Genomic DNA, 20,767 nt, shown 5'->3' with positions numbered 1-20,767 from the left:
TGCCTGAGGTACAGAGGTCGCTTACTACAGCTCTGCAAAGTTCGTCGCTGAACCGTCGCAAAGCAGGCATCCTGGCACATACTCCGCAAAGGGAGCGATTTGAGAGCTTCCTCCTTAATGTCGAATAAAGAACATCCGTATCCGTGCATTTCATCCAGGAATACTTCACTCTCCATAACTCCGCATAGGACTTGCCAGTTCCAAGTATTATGGTAGTTGTGACCAATAATGCAAAGATAATTCGTTCTTCACCTCTCTACTATGTAAGACTATAAGACACGAAGGTATCAATTGTTTCAAAAATAGTTTCCTTACGCCACAGCAAAAAAATAACGTGACGTCAAAACCAGAGCTATTTACACTACTGGCCACTAAAATTGCTACAGCACGAAGATGGCCGGCCGCAGTGGCCGTGCGGTTCTGGCGCTGCAGTCCGGAATCGCGGGGATGCTACGGTCGGAGGTTCGAATGCTGCCTCGGGCATGGGTGTGTGTGATGTCCTTAGGTTAGTTAGGTTTAAGTAGTTCTAAGTTCTAGGGGACTTATGACCTAAGATGTTGAGTCCCATAGTGCTCAGAGCCATTTGAACCATTTGAACCACGAAGATGACGTGCTACAGACGTGAAATTTAACCCACAGGAAGAAGATGCTGTGATATGCAAATGATTAGCTTTTCAGGCCATTCACAGAAGGTTGGCACCGGTGGCGACACCCACAACGTGCTAACATGACGAAAGTTTTCAACCGATTTCTCATACACAAACAGCAGTTGACCGGCGTTGCCTGGTGAAACGTTGTTGTGACGCCTCGCGTAAGGAGGAGAAATGCGTACCATCACGTTTATGACTTTGATAAAGGTCGGATTGTAGCCTATCGCGATTGTGGTTTATCGTATCGCGACATTGCTGCTCGCGTTGGTCGAGATCCAATGACTGTTAGCAGTATATGGAATCAGTGGGTTTAAGACGGTAATACGGAACGCCGTTCTGGATCCCAACGGCCTCATATCACTAGCAGTTGACATGACAGGCGTCTTATCCGCATGGCTGTAACGGATCGTGCAGCCATGTCTCGATCCCTGAGTCAACAGATGGGGACGTTTGCAAGACAACAACCATCTGCACTAACAGTTCAACGACGTTTGCAGCAGCATGGCCTATCAGCTCGGAGACCATGGCTCCGGTTACCCTTGACGCTGCATCACAGACAGGAGCGCCTACGATGGTGTACTCAACTACGAGACTGGGTGCACGAATGTCAAAACGTCATTTTTTCGGATGAATCCAGGTTCTGTTAACAGCATCATGGTGGTCGCATCCGTGTTTGGCGACATCGCGGTGAACGCACATTGGAAGCGTGTATTCGTCAGCGCCATACTGACGTATCACCCGGCGTGATGGTATGGGCTGCCATTGGTTACACGTCTCGGTCACCTCTTCTTCGCATTGACGGTACTTTGAACAGTGGACATTACATTTCAGATGTGTTACGACCCCTTGACTCTACCCTTCATTCGATACCTGCGAAATCCTACATTTCATCTACATCTACATCTACATCCATACTCCGTAAGCCACCTAACGGTGTGTGGCGGAGGGTACCCTGAGTACCTCTATCGGTTCTCCCTTCTATTCCAGTCTCGTATTGTTCGTGGAAAGAAGGATTGTCAGTATGCTTCAGAGTGGGCTCTAATCTCTCTCATTTTATCCTCATGGTCTCTTCGCGAGATATACGTAGGAGGGAGCAATATACTGCTTGACTCTTCGGTGAAGGTACGTTCTCGAAACTTTAACAAAAGCCCGTACCGAGCTGCTGAGTGTCTCTCCTGCAGAGTCTTCCACTGTAGATTATGTATCATCTCCGTAACACTTCCGCTATTACTCAATGATCCTGTAACGAAGTGCGCTGCTCTCCGTTGGATCTTCTCTATCTCTTCTATCAACCCTATCTAGTACGGATCCCACACTGTTGAGCAGTATTCAAGCAGTGGGCGAACAAGCGTATTGTAACCTACTTTCTTTGTTTTCGGATTGCATTTCCTTAGGATTCTTCCAATGAATCTCAGTCTGGCATCTGCTTTACCGACAATCAACTTTATATGATCATTCCATTTTAAATCACTCCTAATACGTACTCCCAGATAATTTATGGAATTAACTGCTTCCAGTTGCTGACCTGCTATTTTGTAGCTAAATGATAAGGGACCTATCTTTCCATGTATTCGCAGCACATTACACTTGTCTACATTGAGATTCAATTGCCATTCCGTGCACCATGCGTCAATTCGCTGCAGATCCTCCTGCATTTCAGTACAATTTTCCATTGTTGCAACCTCTCGATACACCACAGCATCATCTGCAAAAAGCCTCAGTGAACTTCCGATGTCATCCACCAGGTCATTTATGTATATTGTGAGTAGCAACGGTCCTATGACACTCCCCTGCGGCACACCTGAAATCACTCTTACTTCGGAAGATTTCTCTCCATTGAGAATGACATGCTGCGGTCTGTTATCTAGGAGCTCCTCAATCCAGTCACACAGTTGATCTGATAGTCCGTATGCTCTTACTTTGTTCATTAAACGACTATGGGGAACTGTGTCAAACGCCTTGCGGAAGTCAAGAAACACGGCATCTACCTGTGAACCCGTGTGATAATGCACGACCGCATGTTGCAGGTCCTGTACGGGCCTTTCTGGATACAGATAATGTTCAACTCCTGCCCTGGCCAGCATATTGTACAGAACTCTCACTAATTTAAAACGTCTGGTCAATGTTGGCCGAGCAACACAATACGCCAGTCACTACTCTTCATGAACTGTGGTATCGTGTTGAAAATGGTGTACCTGTACACGCCATACAAGCTCTGTTTGACTCATTGCCCAGGCGTATCAAGGCCGTTATTACGGCCAGAGGTTGTTGTTATGGGTACTGATTTCTCAGGATCTATGCACCCAAATTGTGTGAAAATGTAATCACATGTCAGTTCTAGTATAATATATTTGTCCAATGAATAGCCGTTTGTCATCTGCATTTCTTCTTGGTGTAGCAGTTTTAATGGCCAGTAGTGTAGAATTGAAATTTCCGTTCCATCCACCGCGGATCTAAGGAAAGAGTGATAACATTTCTGCGTCGTGTTATCGGCGTGATGGGGAGCAAGGTGTCAGTGCATACGGGGGCGGTGTACTGACCGAGCCAGAGGCGGCGAGCGATGTGCGGCGGGAAGATGAGGTGCAGCAGGCTGACGTTCTTCTGGCGCTCGGCGTCGACGGCGCGGTTCGCCTCCTCGATGCGACCCTTCAGCTTGTCCATGCGCCGCCGCAGTCCGTCCTACCAAACAGAAGCAAGCGTCACTAGTGATATCCATCAACGAGTAACTCTCACTACTGGACATGTCATGGTACTGGGACCACCTTTTATGATTTTATAAAAGCAATAAAAGAAAAACACTTTTTTTAGTAAAAATCTTTCTAATGTATCTCAAAATATCCGCCTGTAAAATTTTTACTCTTTTGCAAGCGTTGGACGCTTGGCTGGAGGGACGGAGGAAGTCTTCCTGGAAGTGCTTCCTCTGGCCTGTCCTGCCTGCCGGTTGTGTAGTGAGGCGAGAGTTTGACAGTTTGTTGCAGAGCAGGATGGGGGGACGATGATGGTACCTTCACACTGGGCGACTTCACAACCTCAGAGCCAAATTTGAGGTCGCATGTGTGTGTTGCCACGTCCTTCATGGAGCGAAGGGTAACAAGAACTGAACTATAAGAGCCAAACGGAGAAAACAGGGTTTGTCACTAGCCAGTAACTTGCGAGCCACTGGGTAAGGCACTTTTTCCTTTACCCGAATCTTTTGAACAGCACGCTCGTCGAGATACACGGGACAATCCCGGGAGGAGGCACCATGGCCGCCATTGCAGTTGATACAGCCGATAGAAAGAGACGGACCTTCGTCCTCGTGTGCATCCCTGCCACAGGTTGCGCATTTGGCCGGGTGTCGACAAGATGTTCTACCGTGATTGAACTGATGACACTGGTAACAGCGTATCAGATTCGGAATGTACGGCCAGCCTGTGATGATTTTGTAGCCTGCTTTAATCGTGGATGGCAGCACCACCCTATCAAAGGTGAGGAAAATAGTACGGGTCGGCACCAAGGAAGAATCGAACTTTTTCATGACATGATGAACGGCAATGATACCCTGACTGGAGATGTAAGATTGTATTTCAGCCTTGGTCAGACTGTCAAGCAGCCCGGTGAAAACTACACCACGGGAAGAATTCTAAGTTCTATGTGCCTCGACACGAACATGGTAGCTGTGGAGAAGCGAAGCAGCAAGCAGTTGTTGTGCTTGAGTATCAGAAGCTGTCTCCAAAAGCTAAGAGCAGGATTTCACAGGGCCAGCAATGGCGTCAACACCTTTCTGAATAATAAACAGATTGTCCGTGGCGAAGGTTGGTTGGTTGGTTTGTGGGGGTTAAAGGGACCGGACTGCCACGGTCATTGGTCCCTTCGTGGCGAAGGACTGACCATCTTCAGTACATGATACAACAGGGAACTGTGGTGCAGTGGGAAGGGTCTTCAAATCAGTAGCCTCTTTACGTTTCGTCTACGTCGATGAAGTGGATGAGTGACTCATCGCGAGGAAATCCCCCATGATTGCCAGTGTCTCTCCTCCAACTGGCAGCCCCCTACACAAGGGGGCACACCTGCCTTAGGTGATTGTTCACACCTCAGGTCACACTTCCAGAACACCTGATGGAGGGACCAATGGGCAATCTGGGAAAGTTACAGGTCTGGCAGTCACCCTTCCCTGGTCATGGCCTGTATCAAGGGGTTCATGTGAACCCTACCTGTCGACCTGGGACTGGGAATTACGCATTACCCAGTCACCTTTTACGCATCAGACGCGTGGGCCGGCCTTCACGAGCGCACAGGGAGGAAGAAGAAAGAAGAGGATCCTCAAACGCCGAAGCGGAGAAACTAGAGGAGAACGGAAACAAAGAAAGGAAAAAAGGAGCCAAAAAGAAAGTTGAGAGTGTGTGCAGGTCAGCAACAGAATGCAGAACAAGCCCAATAACACCCCAGACATAATCCCCAAGGGAGGGGAAAAAGAATAGCAAGAGGATAGATATGCAGCACAGAAGGGAAAAAGTGCTGCAAAGGCTGGAGCCCCGTGGTAGCCAAGCAAGAACCTGCCAAAGAGTGGCGAGCCCCCTCTTGGGAGGGGGAGGGGGGTTTGGGGTATACCTAATAGCTACCAGTGAAGGCTCAGTGTGGGGAAAACGTGTGAACCAAGCAGGTAGCCATACCACACATACCACAGAGATGCACTCGTGTTTCCTACAGCTAACTAAGCGAGTGTGAAAGGAGTCTGGTTATGGCTTTCCGAGTGGCGAGATGGTCCATTTGGAGGATTTCACACAAGTTATATGTGCTGTGTTAGTTGTGCAATGACGTCTGTATCAGTAGTTACGTGAACATTCTCAGACCCATGGATGATGCTATGAACATCCACAGGGCATAGGTGCCAACCAGGGTCATTGTGTAGTAATGGCAACAGTGGCAGATCGTACAGGGAAGATCACTAGGAAGATCGAATAGCACGCTGTGGTCTTTAGTGAGGAATGCGGATTCTGCCTGCACACAAGTGACGCCCGTTTGGGTGTACATTGTAGACCTGGTAAGCGCTGTCTTGTAGACTGCATTCATTCAAGATTACCTTATGGTCAGGGGTTAGATAATTAAGCTACAACACAGGTTCACTTTAGATGCTTTTGGAGGAGACGCTAACCAGCGCTCGGTATGTGTAGAATATTGTTGGACCCGTTTTTCTGTCGTTCTTGCAACAGGAAGGTGATGCGTTGTTCCAACAGGATAACGCTCGCCCACATACTGATCGAGAAATTCGATGCACTCTGCAAAACGATGAGCAAATACCGTGGCCAGCACAATGTCCGGATTTACCTCTAATCGAGCACGTGTGGGGTACTATAGGATAAGAAGCGACTCTTCAACTAACAACTATTTCAGAACTACGTGAGCAGGTCGAGAAGGGATGGCATAACGTATCACTGGACAGTATTCGCTGCCTGTACGATCGACTGGAAGCCAAGTTAGAGCCTGCATTGCTACCGCTGGAGACTACATCATATGGGCGTTTCATTTTGGGCCGATACGTTGTGCTTCAGAACCACTTGTGCTATTGATCCATAAATGTAATCATTTCACCTTCACCATATGCGCTGTGGCAACAATAACTCTTAAGTGAACTGGAAACCTCTAAGAGGGCGTACTAACTTTTTCCCTGCAATGTAGCTGGAGCCAGTGGAATGAGATGGAAAGATGATTTCATGTCACCCAAACAAATGTAGGGTAATATTAACAACGACATAAAATGGTATAAACGGTATAGTATTCTTTATGAATATAGAAACAGAACAAAAAAAATGGTTCAAATGGCTCTGAGCACTATGGGACTTAACATCTGACGTCATCAGTCCCCTGGAACTTAGAACTACTTAAACCGAACTAACCTAAGGACATCACACACATCCATGCCCGAGGCAGGATTCGAACCTGCGGCCTGAAGCGCCTAGAACCACTCGGCCACCACGGCCGGCCGAAACAGATCAAATGTGAGTTACAATGAATAGTTTAACGATACAACTTTTCTCTATATTCAAAAAGATTTCGGGCTTGCACCCGGTCGTCGTTAGCTTCCATCCACGATATTTCGAGTGGACAAATGCCAGCCATCCTCAGGTGAGGCATCGAAGACTGACGAAGACGCCATCCGTTCCGTAATATATAGCATGCAGCGAATATTCCACGCATGCTTTGAGGATGGCTGGCAGTTGTCCAGTCGAAATATCATGGATGGAAGCTAACGACGACCGGCTGCAAGCCCGAAATATTTTTGAATATTTAGTTCGCCGGGAAAACTTTAAATTTCACACAACTTTCTCGTCAGAAACGACAGCATACCAAGGGCGACAACAATAGTTGAAGCGTGCATTCAGACGTCACAATCAGAAAGTATACAGAACGTATGCGAGGGGATTAAATGGGTATCTCAGTATGCAGAAGGAGATTAAAACCTGATCATCATGGAGGTTGGAAGGTGTAGTTTGGCAAGTAATGGTAGACTGAGTTAGAAACAATATGGACTTGTTCGTAGGACTGAGAGAGGAGAAAGACTCATCGAGTTCTGAAACAAATTCAGCCAATAGTAGCAAATACACTGTTCAATGATCACTACGGGAGGAGGTATACTAGGAAAATGACGGGAGGCGTAGAAGGATAACAACTGGACTACATGGTGGTTACACAGAGATCTGAAATCAGATGTTGGTTTCAAGGTGTACCACATTGGAGTGCAAGCATTCCACCCAGGAACATATGTAGACTCGGATCTCAGTTTCATAATGTGTAGGTTGAAGCTTAAGAGAACTATCAGGAAGAATCAGTGCTGGAATAAAACCATTAATATTCTTGAGTGAAAGTGCAACGTTCGACGACAATGTATTGTCTAATTTAAGAGAACCAATGTGATATATCAATGGCCTGGATGCAACTGACGCAAGTCAAGCTGACTACCTGCAGACAGAGAAATACCGAGAAAAGAAAAACACCAGCGCTTACTCCTAGCCTTTCTGAACTTTGAGAAAACTCTCTGTGGCCATAATATTCCAGCAGACTAAAGACACAGGCAGCAAATATTTAGGCAACCCATCCTTGAACGATGTTATACGCCGATGGTCTGTTTCTCGCCGACAGAAACCGTCAAGAGCTCGAAAATAGCTTCCTGAGCAGGAAGAATCGTTTAAGAAATAATAACTTGAGATTAAACACCAGAAAAACTATCTCGAACCTAAATCTCAGATTGACAGCTACGTTATATATGAACCACTTAGCGTTACACAGTTTAGATATCGTGGCGCTCTCATAACTTCAGAATGTGACACTTTCCCAGACGTATGAACACGAGTTAGAGCTGCGTGGTAGAAATGGCACCATTTCGCTGGAGTGCTGTATAGCATGTAACTCCCAATCATTTTGAGGGTGAAGTTTGTTGATTTGCCAGCAAATCTATACGGCTCATGTTGTTGGAAAGGAACAACGAAACAACAAGTGCGGCATAGAAATGAAATGAACATGATGCATCGGGTTGAGGCTTAACAAGAGTGGATCATATGAAAAATGATCAACAAATTAAAAGAAACAAGCCTAACGTCATGTAGGCACATTACCAGATACAACTACGTGGGGAAAAAAGCATTTTATTACGATTTAGACAGAAATCAGCCTTATTGCTGCCTCCCAGAGTGAAGATTTTGATGTGTACATGCAGACTGGGGCGAAGAATGGAAATTTTTACCAATTCTGGGATTCGAACCCAGGTCTCATTCTACTAGACAAATGTGCTAACCGCTACGCCACCCTGCCACAGTGGCTTTGCACAACTGCACCGACTACCTTAACATATCTCCCTCCTCAATCCAAAATTCCAATCCACGCCTCAGTCCACTAGGTGAATGTGAATTTGGATTGAGGAAGGAGGCATTCTAGGTTAGTCCGTGCAATTGTGCAAAGCCAATGTGGCGGGGTGGCGTAGTGGTTAGCGCATCTGCCTAATAAAAGGAGACCTGGGTTCGAAGCCCGGGTATGGTACAAATTTTTCATTCGTCGCCTCACTCTGCATACATACTTCACAGATGTTTGAGACATGAAAAAGCTAATGTGCCCCGCTAACAAAGAAGAAAAATAGGAGAGAAGAAGAAGAAGTCATTACCTGTGATCGTCACGACAAATTCCGTGTCTCGTTATCGAAAGCGTTGTACCGTATTGTAATCGCTGGACTTTTGATGAGGTAGTCAATGTCATTTGAGGCTAATAATGCAAATGATATTTTAGATTCTACACTGATCGTTTATCTGCAAAGGACAGAGAAGCGAACCACGCTCTAGTCCAGTTAACTTTGGAAATTCCTCTAGGATTCATTTTCTTATTTGGAACTGGAGAGTTGACAGTAAATTCATTTTTTGAAAGAGGGACGCTAGGAAGTCAAGAGGGCTAATCCAGAGCGGTACACAAGTTGCCGACACATCGAAGCTTTGAGTGGGGTTCTAGCTCAATTGGTAAGAGCGTTAATGACGCAGAGCGACGGTTTGTGTTCTAATTTCAGTGTTGTAGTTTTAGTGCGTCAGGTAGTGTCACAAACCCGTACACCTCACTGTTGTCTGAAAGATTCATATGAATATGGTTCAATGAACCGCAGAAATATTTCTAGTGACGTTCAGGTATAAATTTCTGAGTGATATAGTTAGTTTCCACCAAGACAAGATACAGAAACATGTGGCTTCAGAGAGAGAAGTCTGAAGTTTAGATATTGGCATTTCCTTGCATTCGAGACGTAATGGCGTGGTCATATTAGCGAGTGTATTGGAATAATGTTAGCAGCGTGTCTGAAATATAGCTGATCCTAAAGAAGGAAAGAGTCCTATATACAGGGTGAACCAGAACTCCACCGACAAACTGTCAGAAGTGGCAATGTGTACCAAAATGAGAATATAAAGTATTGTAAACATGGACTCCAAATGGTTCAAATGGCTCTGAGCACTATGGGACTCAACTTCTGAGGTCATCAGTCCGCTAGAACTTAGAACTACTTAAACCTAACTAATCTAAGGACATCACACACATCCATGCCCGAGGCAGGATTCGAACCTGCGACCATAGTGGTCGCGCGGTTCCAGACTGTAGCGCCTAGAACCGCTCGGCCACCACGGCCGGCTATGAACTCCAGAATTCATACATTAAGGGGTATGAGTGCTTTTTCCTCTTCGGTACTTTGAAACACATCTCTTTTGCTTTAAGTTCAATATTTTGGGAACACGTAATGAGGACCAAAACAAGAAATAACTTGCAGTAAACGTGCGCTCTAAAATGGATAGCTTAAGTGCTACGAGCACTTGTTCAGTGGAAGAGGAGTATTTCATTGTAGGCAAGATGAACAAGTGCTCATAGCTCTGAAGGTAGGCATTTTAGAACCCTGGTTTACTTGACATTTTGTTCTTGTTTTGGTCCATATTACCACCTTTGAAAGTTTGTCGGTGGAGTTCTGGTTCACCCTGTACATTCTTTTAATAATGAATTCAGCTTGAGTCAATACAACAAACGTTTCAAAATCACTCTTAAAATTTCGTTTTTGTAGAAGAAGATTAAGGATTCAAATGCTAACGTAAGATTAGTAAAACTGCTGAAGAAGAAAACAGGAAAATTTCAGGAGTGTAATATAGTAGGCTGTAACAAACTGTTCAGATTTACATTTACCGCTTAAAAAGGAAACTAATCACAAAAAATAGGGTTTTTGTCAGGGAATAAGACTGTGCAATGAATGACCTAAGTAGATTAGCAAGATATATGAAGCAGACTTGCTTTAAACAGATGTTAAAATGTATCTCGCAATAAAAGTATGTAATCTAAAATACAATCGTATTAAAGAAAATATGAATGACTGTCTAGTTTACAGTATTGATACAAATCTTTTTCATTTTTCTGAGCTAAGCATATCATTTATTAAGGAGAAATGCTGACTTATTTTCTGATAATGCGCAAGCGTGAATAGCTACGCATTGATTTCACCTGTTACTATCGTCAGATATAAGTACGTGGGTAGTGTGTACAGTGTAGGTTAAATGGAGTGGAGCAGAACATTAAGGACGTATCTTCTGAAATTGATACGTACACATGTCCTACTTTTGCAGAAAATAAATTATTATTATATTTTACTTATGAGTTTGTAAGTTTTCTAATTATTTCCTCTTTTGAGTTTAAGTGGATTCAACTACAATGCATTAAATTAAAAAGTATTACAAGGAATATGCGAGGAAAAATGTATATAGAAAACTATTTATCTGGAGGGACTGATTTGAAGGGCGTGTGTAAAGACATTCGGAGGCATTGAACGTGAGACTCAGTCCAAAAATTTTATGGCTAGAGTAATGAAAAATTTACGAAAACTTAAAAATGCTCATAGAACCCGTGCTCTCAGTAGCAAAAGAGACGCCTAGATAGAGAGACGACAGTTTTCTTCACCGATAACGAAAGAGTAAGCTGCAATATTTTCTTCCTAGTGAAAACTATCTCACAACTTTAAGCCATGAACTGTAGATGCCACCAAATGCCATCACATTTCTGAGACCGTTGCCACTGAACGGGTTCAATAAAATTAAGCAGATACCTAAAATTGTCATTGAAATAGCCCTTTTTTAGCCCCGCTACTTTTTAAATGATGAATGATAAGTAACATTTAGTTGATGACCAAACAAATGACATCCGCATATTTTAAAATAAAAAATAAAGAGAAAAGTGGCGGGATTACTGTGTATTTATTACAATGTTTCTTATATTGGGATTGGTCTTCGCCAAATAACATCGTGAGTCATCCGCCAAGTACATTCAGTTCCTAACTTTTGTTTTTCATTGCTACCAAAGTAGGAAATCTCCTTTCGCGTTGTAAATTGTGGGACATGAAAAAATAGTCTATAGGATTTGTCTGTTAGTGGACGGTATCCAGCAGCCTTTCACTATTTTCTGTGTCTGTCTTCGCAGAATCCAAGAAATTGTGTGTTGTCTTTAGCTTTCTCAATGGACAACTGTTTGTATTGCTCTCGCGTTTCCGCCCATGTACAGTCGATTAAGAAACACGATATTTCGACAGGTATTACCTGAAGATTTCGGCAAGGTGCGCTGTCGAAATATCGTGTTTCGTAAACGACTGCACCCGGCTGGACACCCGAGAGCGACACAAAGAAGAAACTGTAGCTACTGCGTATCAAATTTCATTATTTGAAAATACTCCTTCTTTCACGAAGGTATTTCCTGACGATTTTCCACATCATGAAAGTAGTTGAAAAAGACTTTATTATGCTAAGTGAACAGTTATTTAACCTGTGAGTGAGCATTTTTCATTACTTGCTTCGATCATCGTGACCAGTACTGAAAATAAAGAACTGTCCACAACTTCGACCCTGCGTACTGATGTTCCAGTTGCTAAAGAAAACTGACAGTATTACTCTTAATAAAACGTACACAATATTTTCTTGTACTCGAAGGTAAAGCGTAGTTATTTCAGCATGGCGTACCGGTCTGGAAAAAAAATCTGTTTTATTTCGACAGGCGAGCAAAGAACCGAAGAACGAAACAATGGAAACAATAAGCGACAAGCGAGACGATAACTCGGTCAAACCTAGCTCACTGGCCTCGTGAATTTCATACGCCCTTTTTCGGACCTTCATTTCACAGCTTGCGCCTTCCGCCACGTTTGGTCATTCGCTGATGATCGTATTTGAAAATTTTAGTTAAGGGTTAGTTACCTGTAAAGATTAGATTCTAACGAAACAGTTATCACAATGATGATTTTTATTAAAATAATTTAGCCTGATATCTGATTCATAACCAAATACACTACTGGCCATTAAAACTGCTACACCAGGAATATGAAATGCTACAAACGCGAAATTTAACCGACAGGAAGAAGATGCTGTGATATGCAAATGATTATCCTTTCAGAGCATTCACACAAGATTGGCGCCGGTGGCGACACCTACAACGCGCTGACATGAGGAAAGTTTCCAACCGATTTCTCATAGACAAACAGCAGTTGACCAGCGTTGCCTGGTGAAATGTTGTTGTGATGCCTCTTGTAAGGAGGAGAAATGCACAGCATCACGTTTCCGACTTTGATAAAGCTCAGATTGTAGCCTATCGCGATTGCGGTTTATCGTATCAAGACATTGCTGCTCGCTTTGGTCGAGATCCAATGTCTGTTAGCAGAATATGGAATCGGTGGGTTCAGGAGGGTAATGTGGAACGCCGTGCTGGATCCCAACGGCTTCGTATCGCTAGCAGTCGAGATGACAGGCATCTTATCCGCATGGCTGTAACAGATCGTGCAGCCACGTCTCAATCCCTGAGTCAATAGATGGGAACTTTTGCAAGACAACAACCATCTGCACGAACAGTTCGACGACGTTTGTAGCACCATGGACTATCAGCTCGGAGACCATGGCTCCGGTTACCCTTGACTCTGCATCACAGGCAAGTGCGGCTGTGATGGTGTACTCAACGACGAACCTGGGTGCACGAATGGCAAAACGTAAGGTTTTCGGATGAATCCAGGTTCCGTTTACAGAATAATGATGGTCGGATCCGTGTTTGGCGAAATCCCGGTGAACGCGCATTGGAAGCGTGTATTCGTCATCGCCATAGTAGCGTACCACCCGGAGTGATAGTACGGGGTGCCATTGGTTACACGTCTCTGTCCTTCTTGTTCGCATTGACGGCACTTTGAACAGTGGACATTACATTTCAGATGTGTTACGACCTGTGGCTCTACCCTTCATTCGATCGCTTCGAAACCCTACATTTGAGCAGGATAATGCATGACCACATGTTGCAGGTCCTGAATGGGTCAGAAAATGTTCGATTGCTGCCCTGTCCAGCACATTCTCCAGATCTCTCACCAATTGAAAACTTCTGGTCAATGGTGGCCGAGCAACTGGCTCGTCACAATACGCCAGTCACTACTTTTGATGAACTGTGGTATTGTGTCGAAGTTACAAGGGCAGCTGTACCTGTACAAGCCATCCACGCTCTGACTCAATGCCCAGGCGTATCAAGGCCGTTATTACGGCCAGAGGTGTTTGTTCTGGATACTGATTGCTCTGGATCTATGCACCCAAATTGCGTGAAAATGTAATCACATGTCAGTTATAGTATAATATATTTATCCAATGAATACTCGTTTATCATCTGCATTTCTTCTTGGTGTAGCAATTTTAATGACCAGTAGTGTACTTATTATCCCCTCCCCCCCCCCCTCCCCCCCCAACAAATATAATTTTAATCTCCCGCTTCTACCCCAGGGGTAATCGCCCCCTGCTTGGGAGTACTGATTTAGAAATTTCTATTGCGATGTTTATTAACGTTGCTTAACAGTTCGAGGGGTGGCTAGCAAGACTTGTACGTTCGGTAGCTTCAGAAGAAATTGTGGAGTATACACAGCCAGAAAAACAAGTTAGTAGCTCTGAAAAGACTACGTCGATTTTGATCCGATAATGGCGTATGTCACCTGGAGGATAGCAGATGAACTGATAGTGCTTTCAACGTCGCCTGCCAACAGATAGCGTATCAGTATAGCTACCAGAGTGCCACCTGTGTCTACCCTGTAATAGGGAATTCTCGCAGCCAGAAGATTCAGTGTGATGGAGACATGTGAAGCAAGCAGGTAACAACGCGACGGAGACGCACTTGTGCTTCCTACATCAAAAGCGAAGTTTAAAGGGCTAAGCTTGTGGCCTTCCGAGTGGAGGGATGGTCCTTTCGGAGAATTACCACACAAGTTGCACGTGCTGTCAGCTGTGCAGCGATGCTGCTATCATTGCTCATATGGCCATCCTCACGCCCGTTTACGAGGTACTGGACGTCCACATAGCACACAAAAACCCCGCCAGGATCGTCGAATCGTAAGGGCGGCAGTGGAAGATCATACAGCTACCACACCACAGCTTGTGAGCTCAGACATTTCAACAAGAACTGTTGCGAAACGATTATTAGCAGAGGGATTACGGGCGCGCACACCTCTAGCCTGTCTTCCACTCACCCCACAGTATCACCGTACATGGCTCGGGTGGTGCCGCCAGAGGATCACTTGGGAGATGGTACTACGCGCCGTTGTCTTCAGTGATGAAAACAGATCCTACCTGCTCGCAAGTGATGGCCGTTTGCGTGTACGATGTAGAGCTGGTGAGCGCTGTATCGTTGAGTGCATCCGCCCGGCACACTAGCTCAACCCCAGGACTGGGGTGCGGTGTTCTCCATCTACATCCCCCTACATTTATATTCCGCAAGCCACCCAACGGTGTGTGGCGGAGGGCACTAAACGTGCCACTGTCATTACCTCCCTTTCCTGTTCCAGTCGCGTATAGTTCGCGGGAAGAACGACTGCCGGAAAGCCTCCGTGCGCGCTCGGATCTCACTAATTTTACATTCGTGATATCCTCGGGAGGTATAAGTAGGGGGGAGCAATATATTCGATACCTCATCCAGAAACGCACCCTCTCGAAACCTGGAGAGCAAGCTACACCGCGACGCAGAGCGCCTCTCTTGCAGAGTCTGCCACTTGAGTTTGCTAAACATCTCCGTAACGCTATCACGCTTACCAAATAATCCTGTGACGAAACGCGCCGCTCTTCTTTGGATCTTCTCTATCTCCTCCGTCAACCCGATCTGGTACGGATCCCACACTGATGAGCGATACTCAAATATAGGTCGAACGAGTGTTTTGTAGCCACCTCCTTTGTTGATGGACTACAATTTCTAAGGATTCTCCCAATGGATCTCAACCTGGCACCCGCCTTACCAACAACTAATTTTATATGATCATTCCACTTCAAATCGTTCCTCACGCATACTCCCAGATATTTTACAGAAGTAAATGCTACCAGTGTTTGTTCCGCTATCATATACAATAAATTATCCTTCTTTCCATGTATTCGCAATACATTACATTTGTCTATGTTAAGGGTCAGTTGCCACTCACTGCACCAAGTGCCTATCCGCTGTAGACCTTCCTGCATTTCGCTGCAATTTTCTAATGCTGCAACTTCTCTGTATACTTCAGCATCATCCGCGAAAAGCCGCATGGAACTTCCGACACTATCTACTAGGTCATTTATATATATTGTGAAAAGCAATGGTCCCATAACACTCCCCTGTGGCACGCCAGAGGTTACTTTAACGTCTGTAGACGTCTCTCCATTGAGAACAACATGCTGTGTTCTGTTTGCTAAAAACTCTTCAATCCAGCGACACAGATGGTCTGATATTCCGTAGGCTCTTACTTTGTTTATCAGGCGACAGTGCGGAACCGTATCGGAAGTCAAGGAAAATGGCATCTACCTGGGAAACTCTGTCTAATATTTTCTAGGTCTCATGAACAAATAAAGCGAGTTGGGTCTCACACGATCGCTGTTTCCGGAATCCATGTTGATTCCTACAGAGTAGATTCTGGGTTTCCAGAAATGACACGATACGCGAGCAAAAAACATGTTCTAAAATTCTATAACAGATCGATGTCAGAGATATAGGCCTATGGTTTTGCGCATCTGCTCGACGACCCTTCTTGAAAACTGGGACTACCTGTGCTCTTTTCCAATCATTTGGAACTTTCCGTTCCTCTAGAGACTTGCGGTACTCGGCTGTTAGAAGGGGGGCAAGTTCTTTCGCGCACTCTGTGTAGAATCGAATTGGTATCCCGGTCAGGTCCAGTGGACTTTCCTCTGTTGAGTGATTTCATGTTTCGCGTTTCTGGAGGAGACGCTAATCAGACCTCGGAACATGCAAAATGTTGTTAGGCCCACTCTTTTGCCGTTCTTGCAACAGGAAAGTGATGTGTTCCAACCGGATAATGCTTACTCACACACTGCCCATGAAACTCATCGAGCTCTGCAAGACGTGCGGCAATGTCCCTTGCCAGCACGATCTCCGGACTTGTCTCCAATCGAACACGTGTGGGATATGACGGGACAAGAACTGACTCGTGCGACTCGTCAGTCAACAACTCTTACAGAACTACGTGATTCGTTATTACGGCCAGAGGTGGTTGTTCTCGGTACTGATTTCTCAGGATCTATGCACCCAAATTGCGTGAAAATGTAATCACATGTCAGTTCTAGTATAATATATTTGTCCAATGAATACCCGTTTATTATCTGCATTTCTTCTTGGTGTAGCACTTTTAATGGCCAGTAGTGTAGTATTACGCATCATTCTTTTGTATGAATTCAAAGCGCTTCCCAGCATATCTGTTCCTTACTTAAATTTGTCATTAATAATACACTAATTTTCTCTTCAACGGATCATTTCGTGGAATCAGCGTTAGAAATACGAATAATCAACATGAAGATTCAAAGTCACACACTTTGATCGAGGAATGTATTCATTATTATGGAATACATATTTTCAACAAGTTGTCAACGATCAAATAAAATTTACCTGCTAAATGAAGTATAGCTTAAGGTGTAAAAGATTTGTTGGTGACTGGCTCTTTGTACTTCAGTGGCGAATTTATTTGTAGAACCAATTGATTTATATGATTTTAATAACAGAAAATAATGTGAATGTGACGTCTAATTTGACCACTACACGTTTTCAGTGCAGTAATGCAATTTGTGTAATTATGTGTTGTAACCTGTTTTCTGTTGGATGATGTAAATCTTCCATAAAATAAAATTTATGTTTTACACTTTTTTATGTTTCTGACAAGTTTGGTGTTAAATTTTTGGTGAAGTTTGTTTCAGATATTCAATTTATTCCACATCATTGAGGAGCATTTTACTTACTATCTGTGGAAGGAACGTTACCGCAACAATTCTTTTGTAAATATTTATTATGTGATTTTATTTTTATGACTAGTTCTATTGGATTTGTAGAGAAGTCTGCGCCGTTCTTCAGTGGGTGGACTATTGCGCTGTGAAGCCTTCGTTTCTCGTTATTCAATGTTTTTCTTCAGTCTGGCGTATGATTATTACGAACAGGAGCTAGCATGTCGTTATCAGCTCGTTTTGGTCATTTTCAACGCTAACCAATATGGAATGTCAAGTAGAGAGAAATAAACATTCCCATACACTTGACTCTTCGAGTTTAATCGAGAAACTAGAGCTGCCCAACCCACAAGAAGAGTTTGTGTTGTATATACAGAAGGAATGCATTAAGCTGAGAGGACTGCAGAGGAGTTGGTTTCTGGTTTCCGAGAAGAAAAATTCGACATGAGTAGAGAAACACGTTCTCCTCAATAATCCTCGCCAAACAACACTGGAATTAGCACAAATTGTGGAATGCGACCACACAACCATTGTGTGTCATTTGGATTTATTTGTTGAGGTGCAAACAATGGGTACGTGAATACCAGAAGTGTTAAGCGACACCAACAAAAATCATCTACTATGCATATATTCGTCTTTGCTTGTCCGTTACCATGCAGCTTGTCGTTGGCACAAGCCATTCTTTGGGATTTATGTCTAGGGTGACGAGAAATGATTCCTGTCTGTGAACTTAAATATGTAGAAACAATCGTTTAATGCCGTGCGAAGGATTGTGCGCATCCTGAAAAAATTCGTGTTGTGCGTTTTGTGAACTAAACTGGCATTCTTCATCATGAATTGCTACCAAGAAATGAAACGACGAAAGCTGCTGCGTATACAGAACAGCTAAGGTGACTCTCTGTTACTACTACTAAAAAAAAAAAAAAAAAAAAAAAAAAAAAAAAAAAAAAAAAAAAAAACCTGGTAAACCTGTGTAAACGTCCAGAATCACCACAGATGCGATTAATGAAATTGGTTGGGAAGCACTATTTCACATTACAAAATATACCAGACTCAGCCCCTCCTGTTTATCATCTTTTCCAGTCTCTCTCCAACAACATTCAGGGTCAAGTGTTGCAAGGTTTCTAGGTTATTTTTGGCACTCAGTGAAAGTGATTAGAGCTCTATTTCCATTCGGTGTGTCGTACTTCACGTTTGTACACTGGTTGCTTTTCAGACAAAGTCTTCACTAATAAATATGTTACGCTGCAGAGGTTCCGAATACAAGCACCGTGATCTTTGGTTGTCAGTTGCTAGCAACGTTCAGACTGAAGTAAGTGATGGAGTTGGATGCTCTTAATGCTACTGAGCGGTATGAAAACTGAAAACTGCTAGCATAGCACACACACACACACACACACACACACACACACACAGAGGGTGTTGAATTTTAGAATTTCGGAATATGACTTGGTAAAGGCTGATCTGAGAAGAATGAAGTTTTCTAGGTAATTTTGTGGCCGCATTGCTTGTTTGCACGTAACTCATTATGAGTTTGAGAATGACAAACTCTTAACAGTTTTCGCTTCATTCGTTCTGGTCAGTTAGTTTAATTTTCGAGACGTGATTAAATAAAATTATCTGTTTACACTGTTTGCACTCAGATTTAGAAATTCAATGCTCCTCTAATATTTCAGTAACTAAGCTCATGGCGGAGTAATGTATTTTTTGTTGTTGTTGTTGGTTTCGAATCTTCAGTATTCTTCTGTAGCATCACATTTCAAAAGCTGCTGTTCTGCTTGTATCTAAACTGTTTATCCTCCACGTTTCACTTCCATTCATGGCTACACTGTAGACAAATACCTTCAGAAACGACTTCTTAACACTTAAATATATATTCGAGGTTAATAAATTTCATTTCTTCTGAAATGATTTTCTTGCCATTGCCGACCTACATTTTATATCCTCTTTACTTCAGCCATCATCTGTTATTTTGCTGCCCAAATAGCAAAACTCAAATGTCTCGTTTGCTAATCTAATTTCCGTAGGATCATTTGATTTAATTCTACTACATTCATTATCATTGTTTTGATTTTGTTGACGTTCATCTTATATCCTCCTTTCAAGACACTGTCCATTTCGTTCAACTGCTCTTCCAGGTCCCTTGCTGTCACTGGCAGAATTACAATGTCGTCATCAAACCTCAAAGTTTTTATTTCTTCTCCCTGGATTTTAATTCCTACTCCATATTTTCTTTTGTTTCCTTTACTGTTTCCTCAATATACAGGTTGATTAACATCCGGGATAGGCTACAACCCTGTCTGACTCCCTTCTCAATCGCTACTTCCTTTTCGTGCTCCTCGACTCTTATAAGTACCATTTGGTTTCTCCACAAATTGTAAATAGCGTATCGCTCCCTGTATTTTACCCATGCCGCTTTCAAAATTTGAAACAGAGTATTCCAGCCAACATATTAAATAGCTTTATCTAAGTCTACAAATACTAGAAACGTAGGTTTGCCTTTCCTTAAGCTATCTTGGAAGATAAGTTAAAGGATCAGTATTGCCTCACGTGTTCCAACATTTCTACGGAATCCAAACTGATCTTCCCCGAGGTCGGCCTCTACCAATTTTTCCATTCGCCTGTACAGAATTCGTGTTAGTATTTTGCAACCGTGATTTATTAAACTGATAGTTCTGTAATTTTCACACCTGTCAACACCTGCTTTCCTTGGGATTGGAATTATTATATTCTTCGTGATGTCTGAGGGTATGTCGCCTGTCTCATACATCTTTCTCGCCAAATGGAAGAGTTCTGTCATGGCTGGCTCACCTAAGGCTATCAGTAGTTCTAGTGAAATGTTGTCCAATCCCGGGGCCTTGTTTCGACTTAGCTCTTTCAGTGCTGTGTCAAATTCTTTACGCAGTATCATATCTCCCATTTCATCTACATCTACTTCCTCTTACAGTCCCATAATATTGCCCTCAAGGACATCGACCTTGCATAGATTCTCTATATACTCCTTTGACCTTTCTGGTACACCTTCATTGCTTAGGACTTTTTTTCCATCTGAGCTCTTGATTTTGATACAGATGGTTCTCTTTTCTCCAAAGGTCTCTTTAATTTTCCTATAGGCAGTATCTGTCTAATCCCTAGTGATATATGCCTCTACATCCTTACATTTGTCCTCTAGCCATCCCTGCTTAGCCATTTTGCACTTCTCATTTTTGAGACGTTTGTATGCCTTTTCGCCTGCTTCATTTACCGCATTTTTTTTATTTTCTCCTTTCATCAATTAAATTCAATATCTCTTCTGTTGCCCATGGATTTCTACTAGCCCTAATCTTTTTATCTACTTGATCCTCTGCTGCCTTTACTATTTCATCTCTCAAAGCTACCTATTCTTCT

At 43.4% G+C, this 20,767-nt stretch overlaps 1 protein-coding gene across 1 annotated transcript in view; it reads right to left on the bottom strand.

Moving 5' to 3' along the window:
- Window positions 1-20,767, bottom strand: part of LOC126282438 (head-specific guanylate cyclase-like) — a 165,919-nt gene that overhangs the window by 120,498 nt on the left and 24,654 nt on the right. Inside the window, exon 5 of the mRNA XM_049982095.1 lies at window positions 3,191-3,329. Coding sequence (XP_049838052.1) covers window positions 3,191-3,329 — 139 coding nt within the window. The remainder of the gene's footprint in view (window positions 1-3,190; window positions 3,330-20,767) is intronic.

Source organism: Schistocerca gregaria, chromosome 7, assembly GCF_023897955.1.
Source record: "Schistocerca gregaria isolate iqSchGreg1 chromosome 7, iqSchGreg1.2, whole genome shotgun sequence".
In the NCBI taxonomy this organism is placed as follows: Eukaryota; Metazoa; Arthropoda; class Insecta; order Orthoptera; family Acrididae; genus Schistocerca; species Schistocerca gregaria.
Note: the sequence above shows the minus strand (reverse complement) of the source record. Positions and strands in the feature narration are given on the sequence as shown.